Here is a 26,102-nt window from a genome sequence, read left to right on the forward strand (position 1 = left end):
AAAAATGAGAGAGATCAGGTTTTGCTGCAGGAATTGGAAAACTTGCAAGGTCAGCAGTCTATCAAATACTTAATTTTCCCCACTGTATATACTGGCCCAAAGTACGCTCTGGCTGGCCTCCATTACATGAAGAGAGTCCTATGGATAAGTCATAAGAATGTAGGCAGACATATTTTTAGGTATGTGCCAACTATAAGAATAACGTATATTGAACACCATGTAAATCTAACTTCAAAGGGAATCTGTCACCAATCTGTCACCAGGTTTTTGCTACCTCATCTGACAGGAGCACAAAATTAGGAAAAGACAGATTCCAGTGATGAGTCACTTAGCTTACTGTGGCAGATGTGACACAGAGTTCTTAGATACAGCACATACAATAGAAGAGCTGAAAAGCTGCCACGGGCCACACCACAGCTATGTACATTATCTATAGACAGTGAGCTGCTTATCACAGGAGGGGCGGAGTCGAACTTGGTGTCACCTGTTGCTGCAGTCTGAGCAGTGATAAAGTCCTGGTGATAAAACCTTCATTATAAGTAAACAACAGCACAAAGCCTCATAAGGGACACATCGATGAGTTACCCATTTAAACCCTACCTCATACTTTATTCAGATTACATAGCGAAAGCCTGCTGATGGATTTCTTTAAATCTATAGATGTATTTCCATCCTTTGGCCATTAAAAGAAAACATCTGATAATCCCTGATGAGTTGGTAATAATGGCCTGGTATCAATAGTCGTAGCCGCACAAAGCGAACACTCAGCGTGCAGCAAGATTTCTCCCCCTTCATGAGTCCGGAAGGGAGTGATCACAGCCTTCTTGGTCCGGCTCACAGACCGACCCACTGAATAATGACAAATGTAACATTTTTTTCTATGATTTATTCCCCCCATATTTTTTTTTAAGTACTTTACAAAAGTCCTCATTTAAAGGGATTTTTCCTTGTTAAAGGTCACCTTTACAGATTCCTGAGCAAAGAAAAATAGAACTTGGTTCCATGTGATTATGGGCCCTGTAACATGCAGCTATGACTTGTTACCCTTGTCTTCCGTCTCGTACAGTAACGGTCTCACCAGACTCCAGTTCATTCTTCTTCTGTTCATAAAGTTCTGACAGATACCGGTCCGGCTTTATGTTGGCCTCACGCAATTCTAACATGATCTTCTCCACTTTCTGGAGGCTTCTTGCATTCTTCATGCTCCGTCCTGCAATGTATAGTTTGAACTCTTCTAGTTCAAAAAGCTTACAGGTGTCCTCCTCACAAACGTTCTTCACTTCTTTTGATTTGTCCACTTGAGGGAAGAAAACAAGACCAGACGACTTCTCAAGTGTTTCAAGAGGGACCTGAAATTCTGGCAACTGATGCTGAAAGCTGATGGGGACGTTGGGAACAATAAAAGCTCCTTCAGCTAGAGTCTCCTCAGAGGGCCTCCTCCTGGCGAGGATCACCTTATACAGATGTGTGGGCACGACTACATCATCACTGCCAATAACCTGAAATAAAAAATGAGCAAAAACATCTTCATTACACCAAAAAGATCACAGTGCACCACCACAAATTGCAGTAGGCCTCTGTGCACCTACATGGAGATTTCCACATCGCCTCTCACACACCCCACCCATCTTCACTATTAAAGTTTAAACTTTAAGGACTTGTAAGATTTAGCAAACGAATATAAAAATGCCATCAAATAGCAAAAGCGAAAGAAGCTGTGGTGGGCATCTCTATTCCTGGGGACCCAACTTGCCCCCAATAATAGAAACATTCAGCCCACTTATTTCACTGTTATCTGACAATTGGGTCCCGGGAAGCGGGGACTGCATTAATGGATAAATAGAAAATCAGCAAATACCTTTATTACAAATTAGATTGTTTAAAAGTGCCACCAACAAGGTGCATTCATTCTCACTAACCTGTCCGTCCAATGCCTAATGTCAGGTCTGTGGCAACAGAAAGGGAACCTGTCACCAGAAGTGTCATAACAGCTAAAACTATGACTTTACTCAGCATCTGTGCTGCATTCCATAAATGCTTATATACCCCCTGTATACTCCCAAAAGAACCTTTAAAGTTCTCCCGCGTTGTATGAAAATCGGGTCGGTCCTGTCTGATGGCCATGGTTTCGGGCCTCTTGATCCCTCCCCCCCGGCTGCTGCTCGCCGCCCTCTTCCCCGGCTGCTGCTCGCCGCCCTCTTCCCCGACTGCTGCTCGCCGCCCTCTTCCCCGACTGCTGCTCGCCGCCCTCTTCCCCGACTGCTGCTCGCCGCCCTCTTCCCCGACTGCTGCTCGCCGCCCTCTTCCCCGACTGCTGCTCGCCGCCCTCCTCCCCGACTGCTGCTCGCCGCCCTCCGCCCCAGCTGCTGCTCGCCGCCCTCCGCCCCGACGGCTGCTCGCCGCCCTCCGCCCCGGCTGCTGCTCACCACCCTCCGCCCCGGCTGCTGCTTACCGCCCTCCTCCTTCAACTGACATGGATGATGCCTCACGTCAAGATTTCGCCAGGCAATGTGGATGCATCAAGGAGTCACCTACGTCAATTAAAGAAGAAGAACAGTGAGCAAGAGCCAGAGGGAGGGATGGGGAGGCCTGAAACCACAAATCCAGCCTTTATAGTGCCCACAGAATGATAATGAAATGGGGCAGCCCACTAGAAAAAAATCTGATGCAAAGTTACAAAGCACCAGAATTTTATAGTGCTCACAGAATTATAATAATGACATTGAGCAGCCTACTGAAAAAAAAAGTGGAAGCCAAGTTACAGAGTATCAAAATTGTGTATTCTAATAAAGGAAGTTCCAGACTCTATAGTGCTGGCAGAATGATAATGAACTGGAGTATCCAACTGGAAAAAAAAGAAGCCACGTAAGAGAGTGTCAGAAGGGTGTACTCTAGTAAGGGAAAAAAGGAAGTTCCAGACTCTATAGTGCTGGCAAAATAATAATGACCTGAAACTGACCATTGAAAACAGAGTGGTAGCCAAACTACAAAGCATTCGCATTGGAACAGTTCCAGCTAGACTGGTACAGTTAGGTCCATATATATTTGGACAGAGACAACATTTTTCTAATTTTGGTTCTAGACATTACCACAATGAATTTTAAACAAAACAATTCAGATGCAGTTGAAGTTCAGACTTTCAGCTTTCATTTGAGGGTATCCATATTAAAATTGGATGAAGGGTTTAGGAGATTCTGCTCCTTAACATGTGCCACCCTGTTTTTAACCCCTTCACTACCAAGGGTGGTTTGCACGTTAACTCCCGGGCCAATTTTTACAATTCTGACCACTGTCACTTTATGAGGTCATAACTCTGGAACGCTCCCATGGATCTCGGTGATTCTGACATTGTTTTCTCGTGACATATTGTACTTCATGTTAGTGGTAAAATTTCATTCAAATAACTTGCGTTTATTTGTGAAAAAAATGGAAATTTGGCGAAAATTTTGAAAATTTCGCAATTTTCCAACTTTGAATTTTTATGCCCTTAAATCACAGCGATACGGCACACAAAAAACTTGATAACTAACATTTCTCACATGTTTACTTTACATCAGCACAATTTTGGAACCAACATTTTTTTTTGTTAGGAAGTTATAAGGGTTAAAAGTTGACCAGCGATTTCTCATTTTTACAACACCATTTTATTTTTAGGACCAAATCACATTTGAAGCCACTTTGAGGGGTCTATATGATAGAAAATACCCAAAAGTGACACCATTCTAAAAACTGCACCCCTTATGGTGCTTAAAACCACATTCAAGAAGTTTATTAACCCTTTAGGTGCGTCACAGGAATTTTTTGAATATTTAAAAAAAAAAATATGAACATTTAACTTTTTTTCACAAAAAAAATACTTCAGGTTCAATTTTCTTTATTTTACCAAGGGTAACAGGAGAAATTGGACTGCAAAAGTTAATGTGCAATTTGTCCTGAGTACGCCGATACCCGATATGTGGGGGGGAACCACTGTTTCGGCGCATGGCAGACCTCAGTAGGGAAGGAGCGCCGTTTGACTTTTTCAATGCAAAATTGGCTGGAATTCAGATCGGACGCCATGTCGCGTTTGGAGAGCCCCTGATGTACCTGAACAGTGGAAACCCCCCCAAGTGACCCCATTTTGGAAACTAGACCCCCCAAGGAACTTATCTAGATATGTGGTGAGAACTTTGAACCCACAAGGGCTTCACAGAAGTTTATAACGTACAGCGGTACAATTAAAAAATCATATTTTTTCCACAAAAAATGATCTTTTCACCCCCAATTTTTATTTTTCCAAGGGTAACAGGACCCTAAAAGTTATTGTGCAATTTGTCCTAAGTACGCTGATACCCCATATGTGGGGGTAAACCACTATTTTGGCGCATGGCAGAGCTCGGAAGGGAAGCAGCACCATTTGACTTTATTGGCTGGAATTGAGATCGGACACCATGTCGCGTTTGGAAAGCCCCTGATGTACCAAAACAGTAGAAACCCCCCACAAATGACACCATTTTGGAAACTAGACCCCCCAAGGAACTTATCTAGATGTGTGGTGAGCACTTTGAACCCCCCAGTGCTTCAAAGAAGTTTATAATGCCCAGGCATGAAAATAAATTTTTTATTTTCCTAAGGGTAACAGGAGAAATTGGACCCCAAAAGTTGTTTTGTAATTTGTCCTGAGTAGGCTGATACCCCATATGTGGGGGTAAAACACTGTTTGGGCGCATGGCAGAGCTTGGAAGGGAAGGAGCACCATTTGACTTTTTCAACGCAGAATTGGCTGGAATTGAGATTGCATTTGGAGAGCACCTGATGTGCCCAAACAGTGGAAACCCCACAATTATAACTCCAACCCTAACCCCAACACACCCCTAACCCTAATCTCAGCCCTAATCCTAGCCCTAACCCTAATGGGAAAATGGAAATAAATACATTTTCTTTTAGTTTTATTATTTTTCCCTAACTAAGGGGGTGATAACGGGGGGTTTGATTTACTATTTATGGCGGTTTTTATGTTTGGCGGTTGTCACACGCTAAAAGACGCTTTTTATTGTAAAAATAGTTTTTGCATCACCACATATTGTGAGCTATAATTTTTCCGTATTTTGACCCACCGAGTCATGTGAGGTCTTATTTTTTGCGGAACGAGTTGACGTTTTTATTGGTACCATTTTCGGGCACGTGACATTTTTTGATCGCTTTTTATTCCGATTTTTGGGACGCAGAATGAACTAAAACCAGCGTTTCATGAATTTCTTTTGGGGGGGTGCGTTTACACTGTTCCGCGTGCGGTAAAATTGATAAAGCGCTTTTATTCTTCGGGTCAGTACGGTTATAGCGATACCTCATTTAGGTCGTTTTTTTATGTTTTGTCGGTTTTTTGCAATGAAAACAATTTTATATAAAAAATAATTATTTTTGTATCTCTTTATTCTGCGAGCTATAACTTTTTTATTTTTTTGCAGATGATGCTGTATGGCGGCTCGTTTTTTGCGGGACAAGATGACGTTTTCAGCGGTACCATGGATATTTATATGCGTCTTTTTGATCGCGCGTTATTGCACTTTTTGTGCACTATTTTTTGCTTCGTTTTTTATTTTTTAAGGGGTTCGCTAAAGGGGTTAACTAATGGGAAAGTTTTATAGGGCGGGTCGCTACGGACGCGGCGATACCAAATATGTGTACTTTTATTATTTTGTTTTTTTTTATTTTGAAAAAATGCATTTATTGGGGAATATTTTTGGTTTTTTTTTACTAATTTATTTAGCGATTTTTTTTTAAATTATTTTTAACACTTTTTTTTTTTTTTTACTTTATTACCTTGTCCCAGGTGGGACATCACTGTCCTCTGACAGATCGCTGATCTGTCACATCACAGATCACTGAGACAGATCAGCAATCTGTCACAGGCAGTTCTGCAGACTTCCTCATGCCTGCGCTTTGCAGGCAGTGAGGAAGTCAGCTCCCTACAGGCCCCCGAAGGCCCCCGTCGCTATCTTGGATCCGGGGGCCTGTAGGGAAAGAGACCCCCGCAGAAGCGCTGCACATTGCGCTGCCGTGGGGGGCTCAGGGAAGCACGGAGGGAGCCCCCTCCCTGCCGATGCTTCCCTTTAACCCCCGGTACACCGCGATCGCATTTGATCGCGGTGTGAAAGGGGTTAAGGTGTCGGGGGCGGTCCGTAACAGCCCCTGACACATTGTGCCGGGTGTCAGCTGTGATAATCAGCTGACACCCGGCCGCGATCAGCGGCGCTCACCACGTGGGCGCCGCTGATCGCTGGGACGTAATATTCCGTCCATGGTAATTAGGTCCAGGGTCACATGGACGGAATATTACGTCCATTGTAGGTAAGGGGTTAAAAGGACCAAAAGTAATTGGACAATTGACTCCAAGGCTATTTCATGGACAGGTGTGGGCAATCCCTTCGTTATGTCATGCTCAATTAAGCAGATAAAAGGCCTGGAGTTGATTTGAGGACTGGTGCTTGCATTTGGAAGGTTTTGCTGTGAAGGAAACATGCAGTCAAAGGAGCTCTCCATGCAGGTGAAACAAGCCATCCTTAAGCTGCAAAAACAGAAAAAAACCCATCTGAGAAATTGCTACAACATTAGGAGTGGCAAAATCTACAGTTTGGTACATCCTGAGAAAGAAAGAAAGCACTGGTGAACTCATCAATGCAAAAAGACCTGGGCGCCCACGGAAGACAACAGTGGTGGATGATCGCAGAATAGTCTCCATGATGAAGAGAAACCCCTTCACAACAGCCAACCAAGTGAACAACACTCTCCAGGAGGTAGGCGTATCAATATCCAAATCTACCATAAAGAGAAGACTGCATGAAAGTAAATACAGATTGTTCACTGCACGGTGCAAGCCACTCATAAGCATCAAGAATAAAAAGGCTAGACTGGACTTTGCTAAAAAACATCTAAAAAATCCAGCACAGTTCTGGAAGAACATTATTAGGACAGATAAAACCAAGATCAACCTCTACAAGAATGATGGAAAGAGAAAAGTATAGTGAAGGCGTGGTACAGCTCTCATGATCCAAAGCATACCACATCATCTGTAAAACACGGCGGAGGCAGTGTGATGGCTTGGGCATGCATGGCTGCCAGTGGCACTGGGTCACTAGTGTTTATTGATGATGTGACACAGGACAGAAGCAGTCGAATGAATTCTGAGGTATTCAGAGCCATACTGTGTGCTCAGATCCAGCCAAATGCTGCCAAACTGATTGGCCGTCGTTTCATACTACAGATGGACAATGACCCAAAACATAAAGCCAAAGCAACCCAGGAGTTTATTAAAGCAAAGAAATATTCTTGAATGGCCAAGTCAGTCACCTGATCTCACCCCAATTGAGCATGCATTTCACTTGTTAAAGACTAAACTTCAGACAGAAAGGCCCACAAACAAACAGCAACTGAAAACCACCGCAGTGAAGGCCTGACAGAGCATCAAAAAGGAGGAAACAGCGTCTGGTGATGTCCATGAGTTCAAGACTTCAGGCAGTCATTACCAACAAAGGGTTTTCAACCAAGTACCAGAAATGAACATTTTATTTACAATTATTTAATCTGTCCAATTACTTTTGGTCCCTTTAAAAACAGGGTGGCACATGTTAAGAATCTGAAACTCCTAAACCCTTGATCCAATTTGAATGTGGATACCCTCAAATGAAAGCTGAAAGTCTGAACTTCAACTGCTTCTGAGTTGTTTTGTTTAAAATTCATTGTGGTAATATCTAGAACCAAAATTAGAAAAATGTTGTCTCTGTCCAAATATATATGGACCTAACTGTATTTGCACTAACAGCAGTGATGAGGGTAGCAGGTCCAAGCATTTACCCTGGTTTTGGATATTATACTAGGTACACCCCCCCAGATTACGATTACAGCTGATTGCTGGCACAAATCACACATAGGTGCAAAAACGACAAAGAATATTTGCCCAGAATCACTTATGATTCCAATGATCATGCCATGGAGGTGTTGCAAACCTGCCATTCGCTGCCCCACGAAGCCTTTTATTGCATATTATGCCCTTAGCTCCTCATTTAAATTCTGAATTTATAATTTATCAAATTAGAATCTCACCCTGGTTACTGAGCAAACAGGTAGCTCTTAGTGAGAATGTGCGGTGTCTTTCACCCTGAACTAAGAAATTTAGTGGATCGGAGGCTGCCGATAAGAGGAACTTCATTTCACGACTGAACGCTTCTCAACACAATCAGGCAGGAGCAGAAAGCAATGATCAGCCAGACTGAAGGAGGCTCATTGTTTTCTAGAGCACGGCGGCCGACCGGTCATCTCTGAAGTCACTACATGAACATGTGGTGGTAAACAGCGGCTCACCTGATAAGTGACACTTTTCTTGCCGTCCTCATTCTGCACGGGTAACAGCAGGGGGCCGCTCACAATCCAGACATCATCGAATCGCTGTGTCAGGTCTCGACAATACATTTCAAACCTGGATAAAGATTTCAAGCAATGAGAAAAATGAGCCGCCATTACTCCATTGTAGGACTGATCTCATTACACTACACATGCAATGGCCTGGCTGATGACTGTCCCCGGAGAACATGTCCGCCTCAAGCCGCCATCGGTTATGTCATTCTTTGCAGAAATTTCTACATATCTGTATCTGAAGCTCCAGATACGGTTCTCCTAGACCTGTGAATAGGAAATTTACCTAGTTACATAGTAATCCAGAAGCAGAGGGGTGTCACCATACAAATAGATGCCATCCAGGACAGAGTATGAAATCACCGTGAATAATGACATTTATGATATGGGGTATTCCCATCCCATAAAGTGATGGCATGTTACTTTATGATCGGTGGAGGTCTGACCTATGGGCCCCTCACCGATCCTGAAAATGTTGCACTCTCTACACAGTGACGCCAGAGGGGAACTACAGCTCAGCGGTATACCACCACCTTCCTCAGCGCCTGTGCTGCATTACAGAAAGTTGTATACTATTTCCTGACTCCCCCTTATATCTCCAAAAAAAAACTACTGAAGTGCTCCAGCAAGGTATACAAATTAGGACGGTCCGGTCCCAGGGGAGTCATTACAGCGGGGCCTGTCCCTCCTCTCCCCTGCTAAAAGCCGTCTTCCAGCTTTGATTGATGTGGATGACGTGTCCTGTGTCATCCACATAGCTGAATGAAATCTCGTGCCTTAGCAGGGACATTGCCGGATCGCACAAACGCACTTTCCTCTTCTCTACTGCAGGCCGAGCCTAAAACCTAACTGCGCATGCGCCGGCACATGTCTTTCCGGCTCCTGCTTGCCAAAACCATTTTAGCTATATTGTTTTCTGGGCAAAATGGTTCCGTAAGAAGGAGCCAGAAAGAAAGGAAGGCTGTAGAAGGCAGCCATGTCTCGTCATATCTTTGTGTCTGTGACATTGAAGGCTCAATGTGGGTTCAAGCTGCAGTGGTCCAGGAAAGACCACGATATGTTAAAAGTATTGTCCATTACTGAACAGCCCCTCATTAAATGCTAAAGGACCCCAGATTTTATAAAAATAAAAACCGGATTACTTACCGGTAATACTCTTTTGTAGAGTCCACGACAGCACCCACTGAGAGAGGGGATCCGCCCCCGGAACAGGAAACCTACAGAGAGATAAATGGGGCGGTCCCCCTCGCTCCCTCAGTTTGTGTTACCGAGAACAACGGAGGAACCGCCATACATGTTTTAGTCAATTTGTTTGGGCGATTCATCTATCTTACCCCTATGTAGCTTTATGCTTACTAAGTTTAATTACATATCTAACTTAACCTCATAATCTCCACCACCAAGGAGACCCATGTGTGAAAAAATCTTTACGGGAGGGAAGTGAGCGGGTGCTGTCGTGGACTCTACAAAAGAGTATTACCGGTAAGTAATCCGGTTTTTCCTCTTCGCCACGACAGCACCCACTGAGAGATTTCCAGAGATAATCACTTGGGAGGGCACACCGTGTTAAGGACTGATCTACCAAAAGTTAGATCCTCTGTAGAGGACAAATCTAGTCTATAGTGACTATAAAAGGTAGACGGAAAAGACCAGGTTGCAGCCTTACATATTTGTTCAATTATTGCAAAAAAAGGGGGAGACAAAAAAGCGCAATAGGGTCTTATCCACGTTACAAAAGACAGTATATCATGAAATATGCTCACCTGGTTAGGATGAGATAAGAGCGTGTAGGTAGCGGCTGCTGCAGATCCACAGGTCTTCAGTGACCAAAGAAATGATGAATCCAAAGGGAGTTTGTAGCTATATTCCGCGCTGCCGCTTTAGACAAATTCCAGGAGAATGCTGTATGATTGCAGTGGTTTTATTCTACGCGTTTCAGGGGTCTCATGCCCCCTTCATCAGGAAATACCACAAATACATACAGGTATCACAGACATATGTCTGTGATACCTGTATGTATTTGTGGTATTTCCTGATGAAGGGGGCATGAGACCCCTGAAACGCGTAGAATAAAACCACTGCAATCATACAGCATTCTCCTGGAATTTGTCTAAAGCGGCAGCGCGGAATATAGCTACAAACTCCCTTTGGATTCATCATATTTGTTCAATTGGCACGTTCGCTCTCTCGGCCCAGGAGGATGATATGGCTCTAGTAGAGTGCGCCTTAATCCCCAGTGGAGGGTCTTCTCCTTTTGCCAGATACGCCATTGTGATAGCATCTCTAATCCATCTGGATATCGTGCCTGATGTAACTGCAGACCCCTTCCTGCTACCCTGGAAGGAGACAAAAAGAGACCTACTCTGCCTCCAGGGATTGGTCCTATCTAGGTAGGCTAGCACTGCTCTTTTCACATCTAAAGTGTGATATTTTACCTCGTCTTGTGTTGACGGGTTCTCATGGAAGGAAGGTAGGTATATCTCCTGAGAACTATGAAATTTAGTTGCCCGTTTTGGAAGGTAGGACGGGTCTGTCTTTAAAATCAGACTGTCTCGTGTTATTGACAGGAACGGAGGGTCTACTGATAGAGCGTGAAGATCACTCACTCTTCTAGCCGATACTAAGGCTACTAGCGTAGCAGTTTTTAGAGAGAGGCACTTCACTGATGCTGAGCTTATAGGCTCAAATGGTGCCTGAGTGAAAGCATCCAAAACTAGAGTAAGGTTCCATGCTGGTAGCTGAGGAATATGCACTGGTTCTGAGCGTTGACAGGCTGAGATGAAACGGGTCACCCATCTATTTGCTGCCACGTTATAGTTAAATAGGGCTCCTAGAGCTGACACGTGGACCTTTAGAGTGCTTACCGAGAGCCTTAATTCTCGGCCTCTTTGCAGAAATTCTAGAATGGCCGTAATGGGTACTTCACCGGTTAGTTTTGCTGGGTGAATGGCCAGGAACTTTTTCCACACTTTAGCATATATTTTTGTTGTGGACTCCTTCCTACTTTGCAGCAGGGTATTGATTAGGTTCTTTGAGAAACCTTTCTGCCTCAGTAGCTCCCTTTCAAATTCCAGACCGCTAGGTGCAGGGCTTTGGCCTGTGGATGGTAGCAGGATCCCTGCGAGAGAAGATTCTGGTGCAGCGGCAGGATCCACGGGTCGGTTACTGACATGGCTCTCAGCCATGAAAACCACGGTCTTTTTGGCCAAAAAGGGGCTATCAAGATGACCCTCGCCCTCTCCTGTCTTATTTTCCTGACTACTGTTGGTAGTAGAACCATTGGAGGGAAGGCATAGGCTAGCTGAAATGTCCAGGGTGCTTGGAGGGCATCTAGAATGTCTGGGTTGTCCGACCTGTAGAGAGAAGCAAACCTTTTTACGCGCCTGTTGGCTCTGGTCGCGAATAGGTCTATCTCTGGTCTGCCCCATTCTGACGCTATCATTTCGAAGACGTGCCTGCTGAGGACCCACTCGCCCTGATATAGGGCTTGGCGACTGAGATAGTCTGCTCGGGAGTTGTCTACTCCTCTTATATGGAGAGCTGACAAGGAGAGAAGATGGACCTCGGCCATTTCCAGGATCTTTCCCGCGATAGACATCAGTGGCACTGACCGCGTGCCTCCTTGCCGGTTTATATAGGCCACTGCGGTGGTATTGTCTGTCTGGATTTTTACGTGGGCGCCCCTTAACTGCGGGAGAAAATGAGATATTGCATAAAAAAATCGCTGTTAGCTCCTTTACATTAGAGGAGGTCTCTATTTCATCATTACGCCACCAGCCTTGTACCATGTGCTCCTCTAGATGGGCCCCCCAACCTAAGGGGCTGGCATCCGTGGTGAGTATCTTGGAGGGAGTCACCCACCATTGCACTCCCTTCGATAAATTGGAAGGATTTAACCACCATTTTAGGGATTCAACCACCTCGGGCGATAGGGACATCCTCCCCTCCAACCGCCCCTGCAGTCTGTTTCCTGCAGAATAGCCCACTGTAGTTCTCTGGAGTGGAACTGGGCCCATTGCACCGCTGGAATGCACGATATTAGCGACCCCAGCAAGGACATACCCTGTCTCAATGATATTACAGGTCTTTCTGCAGTATTCCGTATCTTATTGATTATGGCTATCACTTTGGCGTGTGGCAGAAAACACTCCTCAGTTACGGAGTCTAGTTGCAGGCCTAGAAACCTCTGACAGGTTACAGGTTCTAGCCTGGACTTCTCCCAGTTAATTAGCCAGCCCAGTGTCTTTAGGGATGAGATAATCTTAGCTATTCTGGCTTCGCACTGTGAAACAGAGTTTCCTACTATGAGTAGGTCATCTAAGTAAGGGATAACTAAGGTGTCATTCAGCCTTACATACGACATCACCTCCAACATCAATTTTGTAAATACCCGAGGAGCCATGGATAGTCCGAATGGCATTGCCGCAAACTGGAAATGCTGAATCCGACCTTTGAACCAGACTGCTACCCGCAGGAACCTCTGGTGCCCACGATATATGGGGAGATGGTAATAGGCGTCCTTTAGGTCGACTCCATCTTAAATGACCTCAGCTTTAAGAAGGTATTAAGCTTCCTTAAATTTATTATGGTCCTAAAAGAGCCATCCTGTTTTGGGACTAAGAATAGAGGAGAATAAAAGCCCATTCCTATTTCGTCCCCTGGGACCTCTACTAGGACCTGTTTAGTTAGCAGTACTGCAATCTCCATCTCCAGTGCTTCCTGCTGTGTTCGGGACTTCATAGAAGTCAATAGGAAGGAGTTCGGTGGATGCCGAACAAATTCTAATTTTAGGCCTGATGACACAATATTTATGGCCCACGGGTTTGATGTCACCTTCTCCCATTGGCGGCTGAATTTTAATAGCCTGCCACCTACCGGTGTAATGGTTTTATCGGGATCTGTCTCCCCTGAAGGGACGTTTCCCGAATAGGTTGCCCCTTTGCTTGGGGTCCTTATTTCCCCAGCGGTCCTGGGGTCTAAAGTCCTTCTTTTTACCGAACGGCGGCTTCCTGTAGGCCCTCCTATTGAACGGAACATACGGGTTAGGAAACCCCTTCTTCCTTTCCCCCGCTTTTGTCAAAATCTCATCCAGTTCCGTGCCAAACAGGTACTTACCCTGGCAGGGTATAGCACACAGTCTAGTCTTTGTTTGTGTGTCTCCTTTCCACCCCTTCAACCATAAGGCCCGCCTGCCTGCATTGGTCAGTCCTGCCGCTCTAGCCGATAACCGGAGGGAGTCCGCGGAGGAGTCGGAGAGGAAGGCCGCTGCTCCCTTAATGAGGGGCATAGAGGAAAGAAGTCTATTCCTAGCTACTCCATTCTTAATATTGTCCTCTAATTCATTCAGCCACACCAACATTGATCTTGCCGTGCACGTGGCTGCTATTGCGGGCTTAAAGGCTGCCGTACATGCTTCCCAAGATCTTTTAAGGAATGTATCGGTTTTACGATCCAAGGAATCAGCCAAAGTTCCCGAATCCTCTACCGGCAAGGAGGATCTACGGGAGGTAGAGGCCACTGCCGCATCCACCTTGGGGGCTCTCGACCAGGCTGTTAACTCCTCATCGTCAAAGGGGTACTTACGCTTTGACGTTAAGGGGAGGAAGGTTCTCTGACCTTGTTTCTCCCACTCCCTTTTAACTAGCTCTTTAACAGCTGGGACCACTGGGAATGCCCGGACCTTTCTACGGGAAATACCCGCAAACATTATGTCCTGAGGGGTCTTGGGGTCTTTACTTTCTGGCAACCCCATGGTATTTCGGACAGACTTCACTAAATTACTGACACTGTCCGTGGGGAAACACGTCTGGTCCTCGTCCTCTGAGGAAAGGTATTCCTGGGACTTATCGGAATCTAGTTCCTCGGTTCTTGACGGCGACTTTGACGCCAGCGAGACTCCTCCTCTAGGCGAACATATTTCTCTCACGGAGGAGTGACCCCCCAGACTACTGGAACCGCCTAAGGCCCGTAGCGCCTCTCTTATCATTGCCCGGATATCCTCCTTCTTTCTTGAGGATTCCCCCTGTAAGGCCTCCTCAATACACGATTGGCATAATCTCTTAGGGTGGCCGTCCGAGAGTGGCTGCGAACATAAGGCACACTCTCTATGTTTCGCCTTTTCTGTTTTTTTAGCCTAAAGGGGGTATGGACCAGAAAGAGAAGGCCATCAATTATTTATCCTGACCAAAAAACACTCACCCGTGAGTTTCGTCAGCAACTACCGGCTGCGGTGTCCGCGACCCAGGCTGAGGCGAGGCATGGGACGACTTCTTTTCTTTGCGTTTTTTCTCTAAAGGCTCATCTTGCCTGGAAGGTCCACTGGATTCCTTCCTGGAGCTGCCACTTTTCCTGGTGCTACTGCTTCTACTTGTATCACTGCTCTGTCTACTGCCATGTGGGGATTCCACTAGCTGACCTAATGGGAGCGAAGCTGGGTCATCTAAGGACGACATGACTGCGCACTAGCGCTGTGTCTGTGGCTTCCTTTTAAAGCCTTTGCTATAGTTGCTCCTCATTTTTTTTTTTTTTTCCGTCCCCATTTTTTTTTTTTTTTCCCTACTACGCATGCGCGGGCGTTGTCCCGCGATCTGTGCCTTCTGACCTGATCCCGGAAGTCCTCCTTCCACTTCCGGGTTGCCTCTCCTGGGGAGCGCTCGGTCACAGGGATTAGTGATGCAGCCGGCGATGCCCACCGCGCATCTGCGCTCCGCGTCAACGCACGGGGTCCTCCTCACCTTAACCCCTGGGGCCCCTGCTGCTCATATTCTGCACGCAGGCGGCTACCAGACCAGGAATCCTCTTCTGCGGGTTCCTTTCCAGGAACAGGAAACCAAACTGAGGGAGCGAGGGGGACCGCCCCATTTATCTCTCTGTAGGTTTCCTGTTCCGGGGGCGGATCCCCTCTCTCAGTGGGTGCTGTCGTGGCGAAGAGGAAAAAATATATTTCTAGATATTTACACACACTTGTCGGATGGAGGTTATTCCAGCAATTTTTAATCGCTGGTATAACCCGAGTCTTTTGATAGAGGACAATGGTGTCACAGGAGCGTTGCAGACTGCCACACCGATCAGCTGCAGCCTTCAGTCAGGTGAAGCCATTTTGTCTGATGCCACGATGAAGGCTGGAGCCGATTGTCATGTCACATAACCTCTGGAAGACAGCTCCAAAAATCACTGAGATGTGGAGTCCGGGTGGTAAGGAGGTGATTTTTGCTATTGACAACCCCTTTAATCTTTGAACATGAGGCAGGACTGCATCTGCATTTCAGATTGTAAAGTAAATCCCTGTTGACCATGGACCTTACCGATTCCAGAAGCCGGCGTTGTTTTTATAGTTTTGGGGCACAATGTTTGACAGGTAAAATGTTTCAGCCATGGCCTCCTGTGGACGTAAAAGGGAACTGATGTAAATAGTCAAAATAGTAAGGGTCTGTGCACACGCTGCAGAGTTGTCGCTTTTTTTCTGCACAGATTTGTCATAAAGTGAATGAGAATCCTGAAGTCTCATGCACTTATTGCTTATTTGTGACTTGCAGATTTCACTCATATTAATGAGTGGGAAAAATCTGCACCAAAAAAACATTTAAAAAAATGGGGCAAAAACGCATGCATTACACGGTTTTTCGTGCCAAGAGATGCCGAAATGGTACAGAAATTTCTGCACCAAACATTTAATGTCTGCACACACCATAAAGCTTTATGACAAGTCAAAGTAATGAACTTTATATTCCATATTCTTATATAAATACAAAAAGAAAAGAAAAAAAAAGACTAATTTTTATAGATTTTCTTCTTCAGATAAGCAGAAAACAGATTCTTACTGTAGAATATTTACTGTCCCCCGCTGGCGCCATGTGACCCCGGGACCACCCGCTACGTAAATAGTCTTCATTGCTGGCACTAAATAATTGCGGAATGTTTGGATCCGGTTTAAATCGGCAGTGTTTCCGGTCAGCAACGCCTAAGGAAAAGATAAAAAAGAAAAACATGTTCTAAAACCTAGACAAACAAAATAAAGCACAACACCCCCTGAATTGGGGGGCAACTATATTTATACTGAGCCGTCCTGCTGTTTACAGTCCCAAGAGGGGCCTTTCCATTGGCAGCTGTATACGACCATTAGGGCTCGCTCCCACTGGCGATTAAATAATAATAATAATCAGATTGCATTCGAACCAATTTAATCCTATATTTCATTATCTATCAGTGGCGGGTTTTTGCCAGCGCTGATTGGATTGCAATCGGACAGGAAAAAAAAATGGCAGCATGCTGTGATTGCACGCCAAATTCGGTTCTCACGCACCCATACAAGTCTATAGGAGAGTGTGTAACATCGCACTGCACTCGGATAACAGATGATCATTTCCACTGTGGATTTGGTCACTAATCCACAACAAAACGTGTAATGAATCCACAGAAGGAACCAGCATTTGTTGATCATGGATTCCACCCTGCTCCGTTACTAAGCATTATTGAATAGGGTGAAATCCACAATCAAAATCTGTACATGAAGGAGCACGCTGCAGATCTGAAGTCGGCACCATGCTTTCATTTTTTTGCAATGTGTGACTGAGACTTTCAAGTCTTCTAGACTGCTGCAGACTAAACCACAATTCCGCAAAGTGTGAACTTGGCCTCAGGACATGCCGCAGCCTCACTTAAAGAGGACCTGTCACCTGTGTGTGGCTGCACGTACGATGTAAGAAAAGAGAGAGCAGCCACAGACCGACGGTTTTACAAATCATAACTCATTAAGAAAGACGTCCAGCAGTGTCCCTAATGACAGGCAAAACGACCGGACTGTCTAGAAAAAAAAAATCAGGTCCGAACTTCCGGGTTGTGGGATCCCGACATACAGAGCGAGATCCAACAACCCTCCGTGGCCTCCGTGACAGTAAAGTGCGAGGCCGATTATCTACACCACAGCGGATACATCATTTACTGAGAGGCGAGGTAACCGCTCTAATGATGTTACGACTGGTAACTGCTACATACCGGACGGGGCGACACTGGTTTGGCTCCAACGTGAGATTTCATGACACCTCACGAGGTCTCACACTGTGGGAATCTGAATGCCACGATCTAACAACATGCAAGTTTGAACCTGAATTTTGCTAGAAAGTCGGGTCTTTTAGGTTGGTATTAGCAACACTTTTTTTATTTCATTTTTGCCCATAGGTTGTTTAAAAAAAAAAAATTAAAAATCACCAGTCGGAGGCTGCCCGCTGTTCTCTTAAATAAAAAAGGGCGACCTGAGACTGGTGGCAGGCGCTCTGTAATGTGACCGCTCTAGACAAATGTCTAATGCTACAGTTTTCCCAACACTGAAGTCAGTAAGTGAAAACGGAGTCAAATCAGAAACAAATAGAAGAGGTTTGAAAACTTTTTTTTTACTGCATGGGAATAAACAATAAGAATTCACTACAACGTTGTCTGGCCTAAGTGGTGAATTGTCAGAAAAAATACTAAATACATCAAAAATCAGATGTGTAAAAGTGCCACTAAAAATGGATAACTGTGATCCTGACATATTGTTAGACCTCTGGGAATCCAGTGCTGAATAAAGGGGGCTGTCCCACTCTCTGTCTTCAGGAGGGCACAGCTCCCGGCGAGCATGCAGTCAGAAAATAGGAATGGCACTGAGCGCTCAATACATTGTGACAGATGAGACGAGCCGCATGTTTCCACCGCTCACTGGAACGCAGTGCTCAGCTGCTGTTACAGGAGGCGGCTCTGGCTCCGCTTGTAAACATTATTATGCTTTAGCTTATATAGCGCCATTAATTCCACAGCGCTTTACAGATCTTGTCTTCACTGTCCCCATTGGGGCTCAGGGCTCACAATCTGAATTCCCTATCAGTATGTCTTTGAAGTGTGGAAGGAAACCGGAGAACCCGGAGGAAACCCATGCAAACACGGGGAGAACATACAAACTCCTTGCAGATGTTGTCCTCAGTGGGATTTGAACCCAGGACCCCAGAGCTGCAAAGTAAAGGTGCTAACCGCTGAGCCACCATACAATGCTAACCACTGAGCCACCATACACTTTGTTGCCCATTGTGCTCCTTACTAGGAGACCAGCCGAGGTAATGGAATTAATTCCCTTTTTACTCACCAACTATTTTCTCTTTTGTAAGATGCTCAATGACCCAACGTGGGGTCTTCTTTGCTTGATCATAAGATAAAGCATGACCGATATATTGCCTGACCTCCTCTCCACTCTGCGGGAATCCAAACTCCTCCAATGGAGACTTCTGTACAGGTTCTGGGGGAAAAAAAAAGGTTAATATTAACATTATATCTGGTTCAGTAGGATCAACCCTCCTAAGCCATCTAGATGGCCACGCAAGTAAGTAAAAATAAAAAAAAATTAATAAAATGATAACGTGACGTCTTCAATCTGATCTTATTACCTAGAAATCTACACTTGTCTTTATATGTAAATGAACGGTTAAGATCTACGGGCCGGACATAGATCTCCCTGAGAATCTGCCTCCAGAGACTTTTTTAAATAAAAGGAGGTGTTACCAGTGTAGATCAGGAGAGCTGACTGTCAGTCATTACATGTCTCACACCAGCAATGCCGCATTTCATTTAAAGTTGTCCACTGCTAGGACAACCCCTTGTCATACCCCACGCTTTGCCCCAATAAGATAAAAAAGCCTATACTCACATCCCGTGCCTGTGCTGCTCCCACGGTGTCAGCACGCGCTCTCTGCAGGGCTCTCATGCGGTTTGACACTGGCACACAATCAGCGCTGGCATCACTGTCCCCACCCTTCATATGAATTGAACATGAAGAGGAAGTCGGAGATCAGCCGCAGCCCGGACTTACTCTTCATGTACAACTCGTTGAAGGCGCGGACAGTGATGCCAGCACTGATTGGGCACCGGAGTCACGTGTCACATCACACAAGAGCCCCAGGACCGCGGCATAAACTTAAAATGAAGCAAACAATGGTGTAAATTGCTGTTGTTTCACAATACAACTCAGCCTGCAGAAAAAACACCAAATATCAGAGCTACACAGACGAAAAAAGAAAAAAAGTGTATAAAAAACAGAACAGAAGAGATGCTGAGCAGTGATGAGCGTGCTGAGGTGTTATCTGGGCATGCTGGAGCGCTAACAGTGACTTCGGTGTGCTGAATAATATGTTCTTGTCCCTGCGGCTGCATGTGTAGGGTCGGTGGGCCGAGCTGGTGGTCCCTCGATATACTGCGCAGAGACAAAACAGAGACAAGATGGAGGCAGGTTCTGGGTGCAACAGGTCCAAGTTTATTCCACTCGCCGTCCGCCTGACGGCCTCTGCAGTACACCGCACTTCACCTCACGGCCCTCCATTTCTAGGGCCCGTTATACACACCGTACTTTCACACTAGGGACGTACATGCACGTACCGTCCCTTCTTCACTGTTTGACGCTCCTGACAGGTCCGTCACTGTGGCCGCCTTAGGCCACTAAACCAACAGCAATTTTACTGGTCAGGCGTCGTGTCAAATACGGTGTCCCACACCCGGTGTCTCGTCTCCACTGCGGTTCTTCCTGTCAGGATCACCCCCCTGACGTTCTCTCTCCTCAGTCCCCCGGTTCGGTTCTCCTCAGAGCGCACAGACTGTCGTAGTCCTTCTGTCACCTGAGCTCCCCCTGGGGACTGGAACTTTCTGGAACCCTCCCTCAGTATTTATACCTTTCCTGGTTCCCTGTAACTCCGCCCCCATGACCAATGGTTTCCTAAGCCCTAAGCTGATGTCAAGTCCTTTGCTCACACTCCTCCCTGCCCTCTAATGGTCAACCCAGGTACTGCACGTCCACTACACTTTCCTAGCTGTTTCCCCACTGTAGTAACTGACAACTATCTGAACTGTGCAAACCTTTCCTTCTCTATACTGACAGGTCCGTCCGGTCACCTTCCCTACACATGTCTCGTGACAGCGGTGACACATGTAAGGGTATGTTCCCACGGTCAGTGGACGCTGTGTACATCCGCAGCGTCCAGATGTTACAGCACAGTGGAGGGGGTGTCATCATATCCCACGCCCACTATGCGGGCAGACGCCTCCGGCTTCCATGTGGAGCGTCTCTCCCGCCCGCAGCATGTCTATATATGTAGCGGAGACGCTCTGTCTCCACAGGATAAATCTCACCCGTACAATGTAATGGGAGCCGTGATCCCGCACGGTTCAGTGATCACATGTGGAATCAGCGGCGTTCAGAAGCCGGCAGCGCTGTGGATGGAGCGGACATGTGCTGCCAATACTGACCGTGGGAACATCCCCTGAGGAGTGACTGACAATCCCTGCATGTGCCGCTGCTGTCAATCAGCCACGAGACATGCAGCCGCGGGGACCAGAGCATAGTATTCGAGCACGCCGGGCACTATGAGCACTCGAGCATGCCCAGATAACACTTCATCCGACCCCGCTCACTCATCACTGATTCCACGGTGTGGACGTTGCGCTTTTTTACTTCTCTCCTATAAACCAACACAGAACAGACCCCAGACAGACACCATAACGATCCATGTCCCCTCTGCTCCGTCCTGACAGGAGGGGGCGCTGCAGTAAGGCAGAGGGTGAGAGGGGAGCTCGTACTGACGTCACTGGGAACTAGTGATGGGAAGTTCGGCTTTTTTTGGCGATCCGGCTCATTCGGCTCCGCTCACCATAAAGAGCCGGCTCTTTTTTTAATATTAATCCATTTTCCACAGTCCTCGTGCCAGGTCTTTGCCTGTAAATTGAGGGCCTCATTCTCCACCTGTATAAGGATCTAGTGACGCAGTGTAGACTGTTATTCAGCATTGCTGTCTCCTCAGATTGTCAGCTCTTGTGATCAGGCCCCGGCTCCTTGGTTGCAGACAGTCTTACCATGTATTAAAATAATAATAAATAATCTTTATTTTTATATAGCGCTAACATATTCCACAGCGCTTTACAGTTTGCACACATTATCATCACTGTCCCCGATGAGGCTCACAATCTAAATTCCCTATCAGTATGTCTTTAGAGTGTGGGAGGAAACCGGAGAACCCGGAGAAAACCCACGCAAACACGGGGAGAACATACAAACTCCTTGCAGATGTTGTCCTTGGTGGGGATTCGAACCCAGGACCCGCTAACCACTGAGCCACCGTGCTGCCCTATAATGTATTCCTTTCTAATCTGTGGAGTTTTTTGTACATGTCCTGTCTGGATTAGTAAGTGCTGCAATCTGTGTTGGCGCTGTATAAGGCCGGGGTCACACTGGCGAGGAATACGGCCGAGTGAGAGGCGCTAAAAGCCCGCATTAGACACGGACCAATAATTCTCTATGGGGTCACTTGCACCAGCCGTATATTTCTCATCCATTCTACGGTCCGTGCCACTCGCAGCATGATGATGCGATTGTCGGCGTACTACGCCCGTAGTACGCCAATGCAAGTCTATGGGTGCGCAAAAAATACGGATTACACACAGACCACACATGTGACTTGCGAGAAATACGCACCCGGTGTCTTTTAGCAAAGCCGGCAATTCAGTGCGCTATACAGTAAACTCACACTGACAGGTTTAATAAAGAAACGAAAGAATAGATATATTCACATAGAATACACACATATATCTATATATATGCATTCTATGTGTCTATATCTATTCTTTGGTTTCTGTTATAAACCCTGTCATAGGGTTCCATTATATGTCCATTTTGCAAGCCTGCGAGAAAATCTCACCATACGGATTACATACGGATGCTGACATGCGCAAAATACGCGACCACACCTTGATTACGGATGACCTACGGAGCACTGTTTAGGGGTCATTCATCCGTATTACGCCTGTAAACTACGGACCGTATTTTGCGCAGGTTAGTGTGACTCCGGCCTAAGAGTATAATCCGTAAAAGGTCTGTTGGAAGCGCTGTGCCAACACACACTCCAAAATATGTTAGCAAAGCATACTGAATGGTAAAATCAGACACTAAGAGCAGCTGCCGGGCTGGGGGGCTCAGTGTCGCACCCTCACTGATCAGACATTGCTGACCTATTCTAAGGTCAGCCAGCATTAAAGTCATGGACAATCTCGCTTGTGCGCTTATTTGAAGCCTGCAAAATGATTTGGACTTGGGCCAGTTTTGTTTCTATATTACACTGAAATGATCCTTTCTGTTCCCCACTGGCCCCTTCCTCCTAACCCCCTATTCCTGCAGTGTAATAACCTCATGTGCAGTAAGAATAGTCTCATATCGGCACTGGTGATCTGATAATGAACCAGCAGTAGCCCAGCGGGACGTCTATTCCCCCAGACTAGTCGTCCGCACCTTCATTGCTGCAGTCATTCCCTCTTGGACGCGATTTATTTGCATCCGTGTTTTTTCTGCAAATGGATGCAAACGCATGGAACTGCAGCCTGATCAGGATTTGGTTGGAAATGTGAAATTCTGACTTCTGGGGCAGAGGATAGGGGGAGAGAGGAGAGGGGAGGGAAGAGAGAGACTGGTGAAAGAAAAAAAGAAAATGGACCTCGGAGCCTGCGCAGTATGAAATCCACATGCAGATTGGACGCAGGCATCCTGATTCAGGTGCGTCTACATTGACAATCATATGGTTTTGCTGACACATATCAGGATGTCTGCAGATTTTTTTCAACACCCAAAATTCGCAACAAGCTGCGTTTTGGGAGAACATGGAAAATCCTGATGCATCCTGATCCTGATGAAAACGCAGGTCCGTGCATCCCTATGTTAAGTATAGAGATGTGATCTGGATCAGGATTGCTACGCTTCACAACGCACAGTACCAAAACGCTAGTGTGAACGCAGCCCGACTCGTGCAGCCCGTAACCAGGTGCCCCCATGTCATATACATGCTCCCAATACATGTTATTATCATTACCACACTGTAACACAGGGCACAAGCCCTTCTAGTGAGGCGGGAAAGATCCCTGTATGACAGAGCAGCATGCGGACATAGTCTAGATTATGTCTGCAGTCTGTTCCCATGCAGTTTCATCACTTTCCCGTACAGCACATCCCTCACTTCCGAGCATCAGTGCCGCAACACGGATCCCTGCACACGGACCCGTGTTGTCCTGGATCCGTGCTCCATAGAGCTCCATGTTAATTCCAGACGTGTAGCCGCGGATCCGTGCGTCTCCCTGTGCCTGCGTGTTTTTTAGATGACACAAAACTGCAACAAGTTGCGTTTTTGTGCATCTGATAAAATATGCAGACACAGCGATCTGTGGGAAAACGGTGACAACTGGATGCACAGTCCCATCCGTCACCACTGAAAGTCAATGGAGACGAAAACGGATCCATGTGCAGCCAAAATATGCAAGTGTGAGACCAGCTTAACCCTATAAGGCCATGTGCACACGGTGCGGATTCTGCTGCGGATCTGCAGCGTTTCAGGCCCTGTGGGGCCGCAGCAGCTTTAGCTGCATTGTACAGTATCATTGTTTTCAATGGTAAACTGAAAAACGCTGTGCACATGCTGCAGATTTGCTGCGGGTTCATATCCACAGCATGTAAATTCTTTGTGCGGAATCAGCTGCGGTTTCAAACCTCCATTGTAGAGATGTGAAACCGCAGGGGTAATCCGCAGGCTGATCCGCAGGTCTTTTTTACCTGCGGATTTTTCCAAATCCGCAGCACCAAAAATTCTGTGTGCACATGGCCTAATTATTGGGGCTGGACCTAGATCTCTGCACAGTCTTGCCTGAAATCACTTTATTATATTGCTTACCCTTACCCTACCCTCAGCAAAAACTGACGCTTCTCCCTGTAGGGCTCCTGTCCTGTGTGACTGTCCTGAATCCTCCTCACTCAGGCCGGTTTCACATTTGCGCTTTATGGCGCAGCGACGGACTGCGCACGGCCGCCGCTAAGCCCCGCCCCCTGCCCGCCCCTTCCGGTCATTGCCGCCTACTAGCGCACATGGATGCTTGCGATCTGCGCACCCTATCTTTAGCATAGGGTGCACAGATCGTGTGCTGGCCGTGCACTAGTAGGATTTTGCCGTGCGCTGCGCACTTTTGAAGGTGTGCCCGTGTGCGCCGAACGCAGCATGTTGCATTTCGGCACGCACGGCGCACCTTCAAAAGTGCGCAGTCCATGGCAAAATCCTGCCAGCGCACGATCTGTGCACCCTATGCTAAATTTAGGGTGCACAGATCGCAAGCGTCCATGTGCGCTAGCAGGCGGCAATGACCGGAAGGGGCGGTCAGGGAGCCGGCAGGGGGCGGGGCTTAGCGGCGGCCGTGCGCAGTCAGTCGCTGCGCCATAAAGCGCAAATGTGAAACCGGCCTCACTCAGTGCTGCACTGCTGAGTCGGGGGACTTTAACTAATAGTATATGTGAGAGTCTACATGAGACCAATTTGCTGAGTCACTTGAGTTTAACCCCTCTACAGTCACATGCCATGCATGCATGTCTGAAGCTAGGAGGAGTGTATCACTTTCAATATTTCCACTCACTCCAGCACAGACAGCACACATTTCTCTCTGTCTCCTGACAGCTCCGCCTCCTCCCAGATGAGTCACTGCCACTGCCTGGCGCCAGAAAAAGAAAAAAAAAACCGGCTCGTTCACAGTGCAGAGCCGGCTCATTTCGTGCTCAGCGGGGAGCCGGCTCTTTGAATCGGATGGTTCATGAACGACACATCACTACTGGGAACTAGGGGGTGACACATACACTGTACCCTGCTCGGACCGGTCACTCCCACGCGTGAGCGCGGACACGAGGCCACGTGACTCCGCCCTGATTCACTGTGGCCGCAGTTTCGGCGTTAACCCCTCCGTGCCTGTTGAGATCCCCGGATGCCATGAGGAGCGCGCACAGAGCAGGGACCCGGATGCAGGCCGCAGCCCACGCGTCTATGACAGGGCCTCCCTCCACAGGGGTAACGGCGCACACTCTCCGCCAGGGGGCGGCTTTCTCACCTGGCTCGGCTCTTTTTCGCTCGTATAAGTACAGCGCGGCTAAGCAGGACGATGTGCTCAGTGTAGCCCCCAGCACGAAACCCCCCAGAAAGCGGCGGCTTATAATCCTGTAGGAAATATGTCCTGACATCTTCCAAGTAGTTGTAAAAGACGAATGAACCGGAGCCGCCACCTGCTGGCCGGGAACAGTACAGCACTCGATTTAGAACCCAAGGCGTGCTACCAGCGACATCTTACGGCCAGATTTGTTTATTGCATGTGAATAAATTGTATGTAGACGGGCGCCACCTACTGGCGCGGAATATGACTGCTGCTGTGCTGGTGATCGGACATGAGGCGTCACATCTCTGAGCTGTGATTTGGGGTCACCTCAGGAGTCAGGTATAGGTGTAAGCAGGGCCGGACTGGGGCGAGAATTCAGCCGCGGCATTGTAGGTGCACAGGCCACGTGTGGGATGAATGTGAGACATCTCTGTGCACTTGTAGGTTGTAAGAAGTGAGGTTGGAGTAACACGACTCTATGGCTGAGTTCACACGTGGCGTTTTTTTCGCGTTTCCGCCGCGGTTTTAACCGCGTGATTTTGCCGTGAAAACGCGAAAAATAAGCATCCCATGCATTCCTATGGGATTCCGCAATGCTGTGCTAATGCTGCGGTTTTTACCATGGCGGAATCGCTTTGCGGTAAAAACCGCAGCATGCTCATTAATTTGCGGAATCGCGGCGATCCCGCACCCATAGGAATGCATTGTTCCGCTTACTTCCCGCATGTGGCTGTGCACATCATGCGGAAAGTAAG

The 26,102-nt window shown here is 47.0% G+C and overlaps 1 protein-coding gene across 1 annotated transcript; it reads right to left on the bottom strand.

Annotated features, from left to right (window-relative positions):
• LOC141095505 (nuclease EXOG, mitochondrial-like) lies at positions 1–25,511 on the bottom strand. The gene is made up of 6 exons (XM_073581532.1): positions 25,306–25,511; positions 18,506–18,655; positions 16,212–16,351; positions 15,696–15,772; positions 8,341–8,455; positions 1–1,499 (listed from the first exon to the last, which is right to left on the bottom strand). Exons 1-6 carry the CDS (start codon positions 25,433–25,435, stop codon positions 1,041–1,043), a joined length of 1,071 nt encoding a protein of 356 aa, XP_073437633.1. The 5' UTR covers positions 25,436–25,511; the 3' UTR covers positions 1–1,040.
• Positions 25,512–26,102: the final 591 nt, after the last annotated feature.

The sequence above is a fragment of the Dendrobates tinctorius genome, unplaced genomic scaffold, assembly GCF_039654945.1.
Source record: "Dendrobates tinctorius isolate UK_male_01 unplaced genomic scaffold, ASM3965494v1 ptg000070l, whole genome shotgun sequence".
Classification (NCBI taxonomy): Eukaryota; Metazoa; Chordata; class Amphibia; order Anura; family Dendrobatidae; genus Dendrobates; species Dendrobates tinctorius.